We start from the raw sequence: 14,605 nt of genomic DNA on the forward strand, positions 1-14,605 counted from the left end.
AGTGACAAGGTGCAGAAGTTTAAGAAAGCCAGGAAGAGTGGAGGCAATGCAGCCAGAAAGCAATGAACGACTCTTAGGAACATTATTACAGTCAGCCAGAAAATAGGAGAAGGAAAATGTATGTTATTAAAAGTGAGGGAGTAAGTGAAACAAAAGGGCAGAGTATGAATGGATTTTTCATTTCTAACTGGTTCTTTCGTCTCTTAATAAAAGTTTATGACAAAGAGCGATCCCGGCAAAACTTGGCTGCTTTGAACTAAACGAATCCAGACTCTCTGAAAGCGGAACATGCCAGGGGAGACTGCAGCAAAAAGCAACAGTACAGGGGACTTGCCAGGAAGTACCAGGCAGAAACGGGAGACCAAGGAAGAGTTTTGTGCGTAATGATCCGCTTTGAATGAGATTTATCACGGAAGGGCGGAATAGAAATATGAAATTACATTTCATTATTGTCATCATTTCCTCCAATTTAATGTTTAATCCTGAGTAATTTGATGACAGTTGATCTTGACTTTAAGTCAGTCAATGTTCTGAATTCCAGGTCTTTCTTTTCTCAAATGGCTTCTTCCCCAAGCTTTCCGTAAGGTTGCTGTCCGTCGACTCCTGGTCCTGAAAATCCCTCCCAGTCACAGTCTAAGCTGTAACCGAGGATAACACCAAGCTTCCCTGAAAATGCAGGTTTGCTGAAGAAGCCTCTGGAGGCTCAGGTTGATTGTGATATACTGGGAGCCCGCAGCTCCTTCTCAGAAGAGAGAATCGGCAGTAAATCAAAGCCCAGGGTGGGCTTATTGTGGGGAAGGGGAGGATGGATTGGGTACGAAATGGAGAGCGACAGACAGGCACTTTTCAGCTCGGGGCTGCCCTTAGCTCCGCTGCATTATAGTTTTACTGAGTTCAGCGTTCGGCACCCTTCCCATTATTACTTAATTCACGTAGCATCGTGTATTGTCATGCACAGTTTTGGAAACTTTTGTTTTGGTTGAAAGCTTCTGTATTCCTCTGAATGCTAATTAATTTTCTTTGTCTTAATAATAATGCAGGATCATTACAGACACAATACAATTAGCCCGTAATCCCAACATTGCCAATTATTAGATATGGCTGTTTTCTAAGAAACATTGCAGTTCAATTATCTGCGCCCTTGTTTGATTCTGGTTAAGAAATGCGGCACTTCTTGGTCCTGGATGAAAATTGCAGAGGTGAATGATTAGAGGATAAGTGAAAACCCTGAGCCTCTATGGGCAGAGGGGGGCCCAGGTGCGGCTGGTCTGGGTGCATAAGTGAGGGAGCAGACGCAGCAGGAGGAGCAGCAGAGGAGAAGGAGGAGGGGAGAAGGAGCTTTGAGGCAGCCACGCACATTCAGCGCAGGGAAAGCACAAGCACACTGCCTGCCTGACATTTTGCCAGAGCCAGAGCTGCTATCTAGTACCGAGCATGGCCGATTGGCTCTGGACAGAGCCCCACATAGCTACTGATACCTCGTGGGTTCGGTAAAGCTTCTTGAACGCCCCCCCTGGAGCAATCGTGGTTATCACTGGAGAGCTGAAGCGCTCTGTGAAACTGGGAAAGAAGCCTTAGGGGGGACCCTGCTCATTGGAAGAAAGTTGCACGAATAGGATTCTGCGACTGGGGGGTCAAGGATGCGCCAGGATCAGGGAAGCTGGTCACCTCTGATATCCTTGGGACCCATCGCAGCCTTGAGATGTGAAGGAAGGGATTCGCTACTGGTTTTACTACACCTGAATATAGCTTCCTAGACTGTGGAAGGCACCAAGGTTAGACCAACTCTGACAGCATCAAGAACTCCATCTCCAGCAGGGAAAAGGTTCCCCTCCCCCCTCCCCTAGCCAAGGAGAAAGCATCTTCCTTGATCCATTCACTGGGCTTGCCTGAAGGTAGCTGCTTTCTTTCTGCTTGTAACTTGGGCAGGAAAGAAATAAAGAAAATATATTTTTTTAATTAGGAGAAAGAGGAAAAAGAACAGAGAGCAAAATCAAAGAGAAAAAGAAAGCAGAAAGAGAGAAAAGAGAAATAGAAATCTTGAAATTCCCCGAAAATGTCTGACCAAGAAATTGAAGACTTTGAGGTGGACAATCTCTCGGACACTTCCAGGATGATCCCTGGCCTTCCGCCCTACAACATAGAGGACCAGCTACTCCCTATGGAGCGCCGCAGCATGTGCAGCTGCTGGGCCTGGACTCTGCTGGTCACCACCATGAACATCCTAGTCTTTCTGATGAACTTCATCTTCATGGCCGTCATCTTCACAGTGGTGCTGCTGCCCACAGTCGTGGTAGTGTACTTTGGCTTCAAATGCCACTCTAGGGTAAGTACAACAGAACTCAATCTTCCCTCTCCCTCCCCCCCCCCCCCCCCCCCCAGAAATAGAGTTTGTTTTACATAGACTGGAAGGACAGGTGGGGGAGCATGGGTACTGCAAGCTCATTGCTTGTTTAGTTGGGGGACATATTTGACTGTACCTTGAGGCTGCATAGATACACAGATCCTGAAATTATGAAAAGGAAAGTACTGGAGGTTTTGGAAAAATGTAGTGTGATTTGGAGCATTTTGCATTCCATCTCTAATGCTACATCATTTTCACTAGCTTTACATTCCTTGCATGACCCCTTGAAGTCTTATTGTTGGCTGAGGTGCTAGAAGAAAATGTCTGCAAGGTGATGTGTGGAGTGGAAGGTGAAGAATCCATACACTGGTATAATAGGTCCTCCTGTTTTTCTGCACACTTCACCTGAACCAGGGCAGTGTTATCATTGGCCATAAGAGGATCTATGGAAGTTCGAACAGTAAGTTGAATGTCTTCAATAGTAAGTTGAATGTCTTCATTAACATACTTGCAAGACTATGTGCCGGCATGTTTCTGTGTAAGGGGTGTGTGTTAGTGTTTGTGAAGATTTGCATATGTTGTTGCAGGCATCTGCATGTATTAGTATTTCATGAGTGTATGTCTGTGTGTCAGTCTGTATTTGTGTGTCAGAATGTGTGTGCATTTTTTATTTTTATTTTTTCATTTTGATTTAGCTCACACCTTTTTCAGTAGCACCTCAAGGTGAATTGCCTTCAATGTGGGTGTATGTGAAATGAATGAATAACTTTATTTGCTTCCCAAACTTTCAAGGTAACAAAAACTTATGGGAACAACTCCGCTGAATTATAAAAGGTATCTACCAAAAAACAGCGGGCAATAAACATAAATTGTAAGATAGTGTATTAATAACGGAGAGGGAGAGGACCTCAGACCGGTGACAACCTTTAATCAATAAGATTACATCAGTCTGGTCACCTTCGTATAATCACTGGTCCTCTACCAACCTCCTCTCTGGGTGTTCATTCGTGCGCTTTTAATACTTATAAATGCTACATATCACAGCCACAGTGCAAAATATTACTGCCAACCACAGCTACTTAGCTTGTTGTTGGTCAAACAAGGGCCTCCCCAACGGTCCCGTTTCGCCAACTGGGGCTTCGTCAGGGGAAGAGCAACCCGCAACGCCAAACTGTGGCAGAAACCCAGCAAGCCGTTAATGTAGCACATTCTTTTTCCTGCATTAACGGCTTGCTGGGTTCTTGCCACAGTTTGGCGTTGCGGGGTGCTCTTCCCCTGACGAAGCCCCAGTTGGCGAAACGGGACCGTTGGGGAGGCCCTTGTTTGAGCAACAACAAGCTAAGTAGCTGTGGTTGGCAGTAATATTTTGCACTATGGCTGTGATATGTAGCATTTATAAGTATTAAAAGCGCACGAATGAACAACCAGAGAGGAGGTTGGTAGAGGACCAGTGATTATACGAAGGTGACCAGACTGATGTAATCTTATTGATTAAAGGTTGTCACCGGTCTGAGGTCCTCTCCCTCTCCGTTATTAATACACTATCTTACAATTTATGTTTATTACCCGATGTTTTTTGGTTGATACCTTCCCAAACTTTCCCAATAATGTGAGTTTAGAACTTTCAGTACACATCTCTCTGAGATGGTTTAGGTACCATGGATCCTGTGTAGAGGTTCTGTTCAGGATATCTTTCTATATACAATGCATTGAGGTTGAGGCTTCTCAAGCTTCCCTCCACCTTTCATTATACTCTTCTGTTTTTGGAATTACATAATAAGGATAATAATAATAATAATCATAATATAAACAAGGTCAAAAAAGTAAAAGGTTTTGTAGCCAGAATACTTTTCTAGGGCACTTACAGTAGTAACACCATATGTAGATTAAATAGGCCACGCAATCTTTCGGAAAATGCACCTTCCGTTCCTCTGTTTCAGGTTGCAAAGTTTCCACCCAGGGTTTACAAGTGCATGGGGACATCTTCTCTTACTGCTCAGACTCTTTGCAGGATTAGCTCCTGCGGCAGGCATCTTCGAAGGTAAAACATAAATCCTCCTGCCTCTGTATGAAATACCCCTAGGCAGTAATTTTCATCTGAGTAAGACTGAAATTAGAAGTAATGGCTTATAATAACAGGCATCGTCTTTTCTCCTGGGGATTAAAAACTCAGTTGGAGAAAGACAGGTAGGGATGAGCAACAAATGGCCCATTCTTTTGCCACATGTTTTTTTTTTTTTAATAATTGATCCAATTTTGATTCTATTGTCATGAATTAGCTGAAGTTTCAGAGCCGTCCAGCATATAAAAAGCCTTATACAAGAGAATGAGACTCACAGGGCATCTTTAGTAGACATCTTACTTGTATTTAATGAACCTTTCATCCTCTTTATCAGTAGATTACTATATGCAAAAAATAAGCAAGGGAGTTTGAAAATCAATGTCAGCCTGATTGCCACCAATAGTTCTTGTCCCATACCACAAACACCAGATCATAATTCTCACAGCAGCATCATACCAGCTTCCTGACAAAAGGTTTTCAATTCACAGCCCAGATCCACCACAAGCTCTTTTGAACAAGTGACCACTGTGTGTATTATAACCTATGCTAAGCAATTATCACTTTATTATACTTTAGCTAGCGCTGAGCATAAGCAATTGTGGAAAGAGAAGAGGAGGGGTGACTGTACTCCTTCCAACCTATGCAGGTTTGCTCCAGCAGGGATGCACGTGGCACTACATAAGTACATAAGTAATGCCATACTGGGAAAAGACCAAGGGTCCATCGAGCCCAGCATCTTGTCCACGACAGCGGCCAATCCAGGCCAAGGGCACCTGGCAAGCTTCCCAAACGTACAAACATTCTATACATGTTATTCCTGGGATTTTGGATTTTTCCAAGTCCGTTTAGTAGCGGTTTATGGACTTGTCCTTTAGGAAACCGTCCAACCCCTTTTTAAACTCTGCTAAGCTAACCACCTTCACCACATTTTCCGGCAATGTATTCCAGAGTTTAATTACACGTTGGGTGAAGAAACATTTTCTCCGATTTGTTTTAAATTTACTGCACTGTAGTTTAATCGCATGCCCCCTAGTCCTAGTATTTTTGGAAAGCGTGAACAGACGCTTCACATCCACCTGTTCCACTCCACTCATTATTTTATATACCTCTATCATGTCTCCCCTCAGCCGTCTCTACTAGAATAGTATTTTGAATTGGGAGCTGAAAACAGTCCCTTCCTGACGTTTTGGGTGAAATTGAGACCCAGTGTAGTACTGGAAAAGGAGGGGAAAGCCAATATGTCAAAAGTACTAGAAAAAAAAATAGTGTTTGCCCAACTCACATCTTTTGCTGAGAAAAAAATCTCACTCTACACCCTCGGCAATCTGGCTTCAGGACTCACTACAGTACAGAAACCATCATGGCAGCACTTATCGGTGAACTTCACTTTCTCTTGAAGGTTTCTTTCGACCTTTCCACCACTTTTGATCTGGTTAACCATTCCCTCTTACTTTCACATTTATTTGCCTTGGGCATCACTGGGACCGTTCTCTCTTGGTTCACTTCTCTTCTATCTGATCGCACATTTCCGGTCATTGTCTGATATAACATCTTGAGTGGAGAGAACTACCATTGGGGAGTACCCCAAGGGAGAATATTCTCTCCTCTTCTTTTTAGTCTCTTCCTGAGTCCTCTTGCTGCTCTTATCCAAACCTTCGGAATCTCCACCTATCTTTATACTGATGACATTCTGTTGATCTACCCCATTACCTCGTCCTCTCCCTCCCTCACTCCTTTACAGACCTGCCTCGACTCAGTTGCTAGCTGGCTACAAGATCATCAATTAGTGTTGAATCCAGATAAAACTGTTGGCTGTTGGTTTTCTGGTGCACCTTTCCCTCCTCCATCCCCTATTACTTTAGTTGGCACTTCTATTATACCTGTATCTGGTTTTCACTATTTAGATATTATCCTAGTGGAGGAGTGGCCTAGTGGTTAGGGTGGTGGACTTTGGTCCTGAGGAACTGAGTTCGATTCCCGGCACAGGCAGCTCCTTGTGACTCTGGGCAAGTCACTTAATCCTCCATTGCCCCATGTAAGCTGCATTGAGCCTGCCATGAGTGGGAAAGCGTGGGGTACAAATGTAACAAAAAAAAAAAATCCTTTATTCCTCTCTCTCCTTTCTGCCACAAAGCTCACGTTAATTTTCTAGTCTTCTGCCAACTATGAGCAATTTGCCACCTCTTTGGCACTCCACAATTTCATGCTTTGTTCCTTTCTTTTTTTTTTTTTTACCACCTGTCTTGACTATTGCAATGTTGTTTACGTTGGGTTGTCCCATCACTCATTAAAGAAACTTCAGTCACTCCAGAACACAGCCAACAGGTTACTCTGCCATGCCCATTGCTCTGATCATACTTCACCCTTGCTGAAACAATATCATTGGCTCCCCGTCAAACAAAGGATTACCTACAAAATTGCCACTTTTACCTTTAAGGCCTTTAGGTTTGGTAACTCCGACTGTTTTTCCTGTCTAACTATTCCTTACCGCCCCTCCAGAACCCTCCACTCTTTAAACAATCAGAGTTTAGTTCTGCCCTATCCAAATCGTGCTCACTTGGAATCAACATGTCACAGTGATTTCTTCTGCCTTGCTCCGCACATCTGAAACAATCTCCCCTCTCTCTCCATGGCAATTCCTCTTTCAAGGACTTTAGAACTGAGCTGAAAACCTGGCTCTTCCAATTAACCTTTGGAGAAACAGCTTGATTAAAACTACCAGTATTACCCAGGGGAGTAGCCAGACTTCACGATGGGAGAGGGCCAGAGCCCGAGGTGGGGAGAGGGCACATTTTGTTCTGCCACCCCGCCGCTACTGCCCTGCCGCTTTGCTTCCCCCCACCGCCTCACCACCCCCCGCCGCCCTGCCGCTCCCCATCCACTGTCGCAGCAAATACCTTGCCTGGCGGGGGTCCCCTACCCCTGCCAGCTGAAGTGTTGTCCAGCACCGGTCTCTGGCGCTGTGCATTGCCTGCACTGCTCTGTCTTCCCCTCATGTCCTACATGTTCCTTTTAGTGAAATTGAGCATGCTCAGTTTCACTAAAAAGAGCGTGCCAGAAGTGAGGGGAAGACAGCGCAGGGCAGATAATGCGGTGGCGCCAGAGAGCGGCGCTGGACAATGCTTCAGATGGCAGGGGTTGGTGACCCCCGCCAGTAAAACTAGGGGCCCAGAGGAAATTTGGGAGGGCCCAGGCCCCCGTGGCCCCACATAGCTACGCCACTAGTGTTACCCACCCAACCATGCCATTCTTTTATGTATGCTTGATTTTGCTTTCTTCTTTTAGCTACGCCTGTCTTTTAAACTTAACTACTCTCCTTTCGTACACATTGATGGCGTTCCTTTCTTGTTTCCTAATTTTTAGCCTGTACACTGCTCTGTCCTGCCCATCAGCTAGAGTGGTATAGAAAGTCTTGCAGATAAATAAATACATTGCCAGATGACTGCACTGAGGAACTGTTACCTTACATTCATTGCCAATGCAGGAGAATCAAACCGCTGTGTTTGTACCTTCCTCAGGGGTCAACAAATTGACGTGTATAGATTAAGCATCCGGATTGTGGACTGCACCGCGTAGCTCATTGCACCTCATTTTAAGAGGTTCAGATGCTTAATCTATACACATCAATTTGTTGATCCCTGAGGAAGGCTTTGTAGCCAAAACACAGACCCTGTAGGGTCCCAACAAACTGTGGTTTTGGTGCTCTTACCACCGTGGTTTCAGTACTGGTCTTTTGGACTTGGTTTTCTTCCACCCTTGTGTACTTTGCTTCTTATGATTCGGCAACTGGCAGATGTAATCGTGATTCAGATTGTTAATAAATCTCTTAATGTTGGCATTTATCTGAAAAAGTGTACACTGGCGATGGTTAAGCCCTTGTTGAAGAAACAGGGTCTTGATATTACAGTGATGAACAACTATAGGTCAATTTCTATGGTACCGTTTTTGGGTAAAGTATTAGAGAAGGTGATTTTGTGACCATTGTAGGAGTTTGTGGATGAAGTAGGTTGTTTAGATCCGAATCAGTTTTGATTCTGGAATTGTTGTTGCTTTCTATAGTTGATGAACTGAGGAGAGGGATGGACAGAAATGTTTGTTTTTATCTAATTTCCTTGGATGTTTCTGGGACCTTCGATTCTGTGGATATTCAGTTACTATTGTCTAAGATAGGTAGTTTAGGGATGGGCGGAGTAGTGTTGAATTGGTTCTAGTAATTGGCAGTGATGTACATATATGCACTAGGCACTATTCTATAAGGTAGTTCCTAAGTGCAAGGGGGACATACATATGGGCAGAGCATGGGCGTGTCACCAAACAATGTGCACAACTTGTAGAATACTATCAGTTGTTCGTGTTGATTGGCACACCTAGATGCGCCCACTTACACCAGCCGTTGTCCTGGCGTAAATGATTGCACCTAACTTTTAGCATGCTGAAGCAGGTTTGCATTAGTATTCTATAATGACTTAGATGTACCCTAAGTGCTGTTATAGAATTCGCACTAAGCATGCCCCATTGTAGCACCTACATCTTAGAACATAGGAATAACCATACTGAGTCAGACCAATGGTCCATCTAGCCCAGTATTCCAGTAGCGTAGCCAGAGTTTAATTTTTAGATGGGCCTGGAGGTGGACCGGGTAGGCACAGGCTTCGCATTTCCTCTCCACCCGCTACCACCCCCTGCCTGCCGTCGCATTTCCTCTCCATCCACCCGCCGCCGCATTTCCTCTCCACCCGCTATCCACCCCCCCCCCCCCCCCCGCACATGGTCAGTTCTGGTCATTTTTACTGCCCTGAAGCGTCATTCTTCTTCCAGCACCGGCGATTCCCATAGCCAGCCTTCTGCCAGCGCGCGTCGTCGGAGCCTCTTCTCAGGCGCGTCCCGCCTACTCTGCAACTTCCTGTTTTCTGCAAAGGTGGGATGCAGGAAGTTGCAGAGTAGGCGGGATGCGCCTGAGAAGAGGTCCTGACGACGCGCAGTGGCAGAAGGCTGGCTATGGGAATCACCGGTGCTGGAGGGAGAACGGCGCTTCAGGGCAGTAAAAGTGAGCAGACCACGCGGACGGGGAGAGTGGGCAGAAGAGGCTGGGCGGGCCTGGAGCAAAAGTGGCTGGGCCTTGGCCCGTCTAGGCCCACCCGTGGCTACGCCCCTGCAGTATTCTGCTTCCAACAGTGGCCAATCCTGGTCACAAGTTCCTGGCAAAAACCCAAATAGTAGCAACATTCCATACTACCAATCCCAGGGCAAGCAGAATTGGTAGCATGGTGCCAAAGTGCCAGGAATTTAAAGGAGACAGAAGCAGAGAGGTCCTGAAGTTTGAAGATTTGAGTTTCCAGGATCTCTACAAGTTTGAAAGGATTGTACGTATTTGTGGTTGGATTTTCTCTAGTCCCTCCAGTAGCTTCTGTGGTTAAGTACATTTTAGTAATGTAGTAAAATAGTAAATGAGACCAGATAAAGACCAAATTGGACCATCCAATCTGCCCCGTTTAGGTCATTCTCTTAGGAGAGGCATATATGAAATTTCCAAATGCAACCCAATAACAGCTCCCTCTTGCCCATGTCTTGTACCCAGTCTCTCAGACCTCTTCTCTTCCCTGTCACAAACATAATCAACCCATCAAGCCTTGGCCTTCCCATACTTTTTCAGAGACCTAATGCAATCATATGCCAGCTGGTTAGGGTTGTTGTCAGGAAAATCCGCAAGACAATTTGCATAGGCCATAAATCTACAAAATGCAAACTTGGTGTGTTTCACTTGCATAGTATTGGACAGATGGGCTCATTTTCAGTTTGCAGCTGTCTCTCCACAAGCCTGCAGGAAACAAGGCTTAACAGCACCCAGGAGAGAGATGTCAACATAAGAAGGAAGTGTGTAAGCATGAGTGCAGCAATCCCAGACATCTCAAATTCCAATTGAGGTTGGCTATGTGAAAATATATTGCTCATAGAAGATATATATTGTGCAATTCTCCCTCCACATACGCATGTGCCTACAATGCCTCTGCCTTCTGCAGTTAGCATATAATAATTTGATTTTTCTTCAGCTTGGAGAAAAGATGGCTGTGGGGAGATATGATAGAGGTCTATAAAATAATGAGCGGAATGGGACGGGTAGACGTGAAGCGTCTGTTTACTGTTTCCAAAAATACTGGGACTAGGGGTCATGCAATGAAGCTACAAAGTGGTAAATTTAAAATGAATCGGAGAAAATGTTTCTTCACTCAACGTGTAATTAAACTCTGGAATTCATTGCCAGAGAATGTGGTAAAGGCTGTTAGCTTAGCGGGGCTTAAAAAAAGGTTTGGATGGCTTCCTAAAGGAAAAGTCCATAGACCGTTATTAAAATGGACTTGGGGAAAATCCACTGCTTATTTCTGGGATAAGCAGCATAAAATGTATTGTATTGCTGGGATCTTGCCAGGGACCTGGATTGGCCAGTTTTGGAAACAGGATGCTGGGCTTGATGGACCTTTGGTCTGTCCAAGCATTACTTATATACTTATCTACTTAGATGAATTTACTTCATCACAACTCAACACGAAGCTCTATGACCCTTTTGTATTTGTTTTCATTTCTTCATGCACTGTGCTGTGCAGGAAGCAAAGAAATCAGCCTGCTGTTAAGTTCATGAAATTACGACTGTTACGTGGTAACATAGTAGATGACAACAGATAAAGAAATGTACAGTCCATTCAGTCTGCCCAACAAGATGAACTCATAGCATAAGGCATGACGTGACTCTTCATATGTATACCTGATCTTGAATTGTCCTTGGCATTTTCAGGGCATAGACCGTCAAAGTCTGCCCGGCGCTGCCCTTTTTCTCCAGTATGGGCTCCTGCGCTAATCAGTCAGCATGTGATAATGTAGATGTGCTAATCGATTAGTGCAGAAATGCCCACTGTCTGCCCCAGACATGCCCTCTCCACGCAAAAATTAAAAAATATATATTTTTTTACATGCGGTTAGCACGTGCTGATTTCAAACCAACCACACGATGCCTGAGCATCTCAGTGTTTACCACCAGCTGATTTCTACAGCGAGCTGAAAACGTTACTGTGGCTTAGTAAAAGATCCCCTAAGGTTTTCTATCTTTTTCCCTCGGTTTCTACATATGGCGCTTTGAGTTGCGTGCATAAATTTGGGCGTGTGCTGAATTTAAGCATGCAACTTAATTGAGTAACGAGCCAATCAGCACCAATAATTGGGCAATAACAAGCAATTGTCAGCACTAATTGGCAATAATTAGAATTTTACGCGAATATCTTTTTAGGCGTATAAATTCTAATGTACAGATCTGACAAGGGGGCTTAATCATGGGACGAGCATGGATGGGTTGGGGCATTGCTGCAATTTATGCACGTTGTTATAGAAGTAGTGGGATCTGCACCTGATCTATGGGCGTGTGGATTTACACCAGGTTTTCATTGGTGTAAATGGTTGCACCTAAATGTAGTTGCAGTTCCTGACGCTAAGCCCTGTTTGATAAACCAAGCCTAATTTTAAGTTCGGTTTGTACAATAGCGCTAAGCTTTATTTATTTATTTATTTATTTGGCACCATTTATAAAATCTAGTTCTTTGGGTCTGTGGGCCATATGTTTAGTCCATGTTGGTATATATTTTAACCCTAGCTGCAGAGCAAGAGGGAGTTAGAGATACTAAAAGCAGTTACTCTCGCTATTCCTGTCCTAATGCAGTACTGGGGCTGATGCATCTAGTGCTGCCTTACCCCAGAAAATTAATGACCACTTCATAACAGATGCTTCCTTTCCAGCCCCCTCAAAAACCTTCCTCACCTCCTTTCTGTTCTAGAGAGGACAAAGGTCTGCACCTCTTAATGACAGTTTTAACACTCAGGAAAACTTTGAAGAATCTTTCCAGTGTTTCTGCCCTGTGTTTGTTGGATATGTTTCTCTCACAGCTGTGGCCCTTTGAATTATTTATGGTTGTTTAGAGCCGGAGGCCAAATTTTTCTTTAGTGAGCTCATTCTGGTGAATGTGGGAAGCACTTTGCAGGGCTCGGTGTCCCCCCTCTCTCTTTGTGACGCAGCAGGGCCTCCCCCAGTCACTTTCTTCATCCCTTCTCATATTAAAGGCTCAGGCAGAGAGTGAATGAGAGGGGCACCCCTTAACCTCCAACCTACAGTAAATCCAATGCACACAGTACATTTGTTTGAAAGATGGACGAGAAAATGTGGTGTGTAATTTCTTGAACAGAGAGGAATGAGTTTCGCAGTGCGGGAGGCAGTCGGACTCAGCAGGATGTGTGAGAGACAATTGTTCCTGTTCCAAGAACCACTATGGCTTAGAAAAATAACTTATTATGCAAGAGCAAATAATGACCACAAGACTCATCTCATGTGCTGTGTTTCAGTTTATTAATTTGCAGGGCTTTTTTTTTTTTGAGGGGGTACTGAGTACCGGCACCTTTTCCATTGGTTGCTAAAATTAACCCATGGACCCCCAAGTTGTAATGAAAGAACTCAGTCTCTACACACAAATTCGGCCTTGTCATAGATTCTGGGACTAGTTGCAGGGGGGCATTTTGGGGCGGGTCCCTCAGCGATCACCCCACCCCTGAAGGGTGGCCAAATGATGACATATCAGACTATATCTGTGAAATATAAAAGCATTCCGATGACAGTCTTATGGGGAAGGTAGAGGTGGATGTGGAGGGGGGTGAGAAACATGGAGAGACCCTACCACTTTACCCAAAAGAAACAATCACTCAAGAACAAAATCACACCATTAAGGCCTGGAGGCCTAGGTTATATCCTCTTTGAATAAAATATAAAAACATTAATTATCAATGAACACTAACACCCAAAAAATAGTGAGGGAGGTGCAAGACTCGCCCGAGACAGTGGTAATGAATTTTTTTTCTTCCAGCCCATCCCAGCAGCCAGGATAGTCAGGAAGCTTGGTCTCCATTAATAACAGTGCCCTAGTGAAGTAAAAAGCTCTTTCTACTGCACACTGCTGACCCTACTTAATCTCAGCTTTATCCATTTGTCCTATGCTTACTGAAATCAATCTGTTATCAATTTTGCCTCCACCAGGAACATGGTTAGAGCAGAGCTGCCAAGTTTCAGAAGTAGGTACTATCTGAAGTCTGATTCAAGCCCAATGAAATCAGGGCTGCAGATCCCATAGTGCAGCAGGATAGGCTTAGAAGTCCAGGACTGACTTAAAATCTCCTTTCTGGAACTGAATAACTTCACAACTCTAGTTAGACATGCTGGGGGCAGAAACTTGGGAGACAGCCCAAAGCCTGGCGGCAGGTTGTGCTTCCTTTAGCTTCAGGCAGGCTTGGGGCTTTCTTTGGTATTGGATCCAGGGCAATTGCCCTCATTCCACACCCTCTAATGCCAGCCCTGACCTCCCTCACTGGTAGTCTGTTCATCTGTACTTCAAAGTTATACTTTTCTTCCCCTTCGCCCCCCCCCCCCCCCCACATCTGTTATCTCCAGATCGATGACTGAGGGAGATCTAGTTACAACCCAAATGTGTGTATATGTGGGCATGGGTGTAGGTGTGTGTGTGAGAGAGATAAGAAATTGTGTAATTCATCCTTTTTTTTCTCATTGACAGCTTGATTTTCCTGGTTAGCTTGTTAATGATCACCAATGAAATTAGTCAACTGGGATTAATTTATATTTGCAAACCAACGAAGTGTAGACAGATTGCTTTGTACCAGCCCTGCTTTTAATTTACTGGCAGAGTTTACAGTCGTTATCGTGCTGAACACTTTGAGGTTGCTCATGTCTGGGAAATCATAGGCCTCTGGAGAGCATGGGCAACTTGCCATCTGGTTCATCTCATGCCTGACATGTTGCTGTACTCCTAGTTTTCTGAAATCTCATTTGGGGAAGCAGGTGGGCCTGATGACTGCAGGGGGAAAGTGAGGCACATCTGTCCCTGTAGTAGGTGGGACAAGTGTGAGTAACACTTTAGCCAGAACTACCAGCCCCCCTTCTTCCCTATCCTTTTTGTTCTCTACCCCCCCCCCCCTCTCCCAGGGGAGATTGAAATGGCCACACACAGAAGAGGGCAGCAGGGCTGAGCTTGGCGTCCACTCTTTTTAGGCCTGTTTGTGCCTTTGATTTCTGATTTCCTGGCTGGCAAATCAAGTGTCAACCCTCAATTCCATTAAGCTAAGGGGTTCCTGTCCTAGGTATCATTAGTGTCCAA

The 14,605-nt window shown here is 44.7% G+C and overlaps 1 protein-coding gene across 1 annotated transcript in view; it reads left to right on the forward strand.

Annotated features, from left to right (window-relative positions):
- The first annotated feature begins 2,056 nt into the window (after nucleotides 1-2,056).
- Nucleotides 2,057-14,605, forward strand: part of TMEM88B (transmembrane protein 88B) — a 97,013-nt gene continuing 84,464 nt past the window's right edge. Inside the window, exon 1 of the mRNA XM_030185891.1 lies at nucleotides 2,057-2,326. Coding sequence (XP_030041751.1) covers nucleotides 2,057-2,326 — 270 coding nt within the window. The remainder of the gene's footprint in view (nucleotides 2,327-14,605) is intronic.

Source organism: Microcaecilia unicolor, chromosome 13 (assembly GCF_901765095.1).
Source record: "Microcaecilia unicolor chromosome 13, aMicUni1.1, whole genome shotgun sequence".
In the NCBI taxonomy this organism is placed as follows: Eukaryota; Metazoa; Chordata; class Amphibia; order Gymnophiona; family Siphonopidae; genus Microcaecilia; species Microcaecilia unicolor.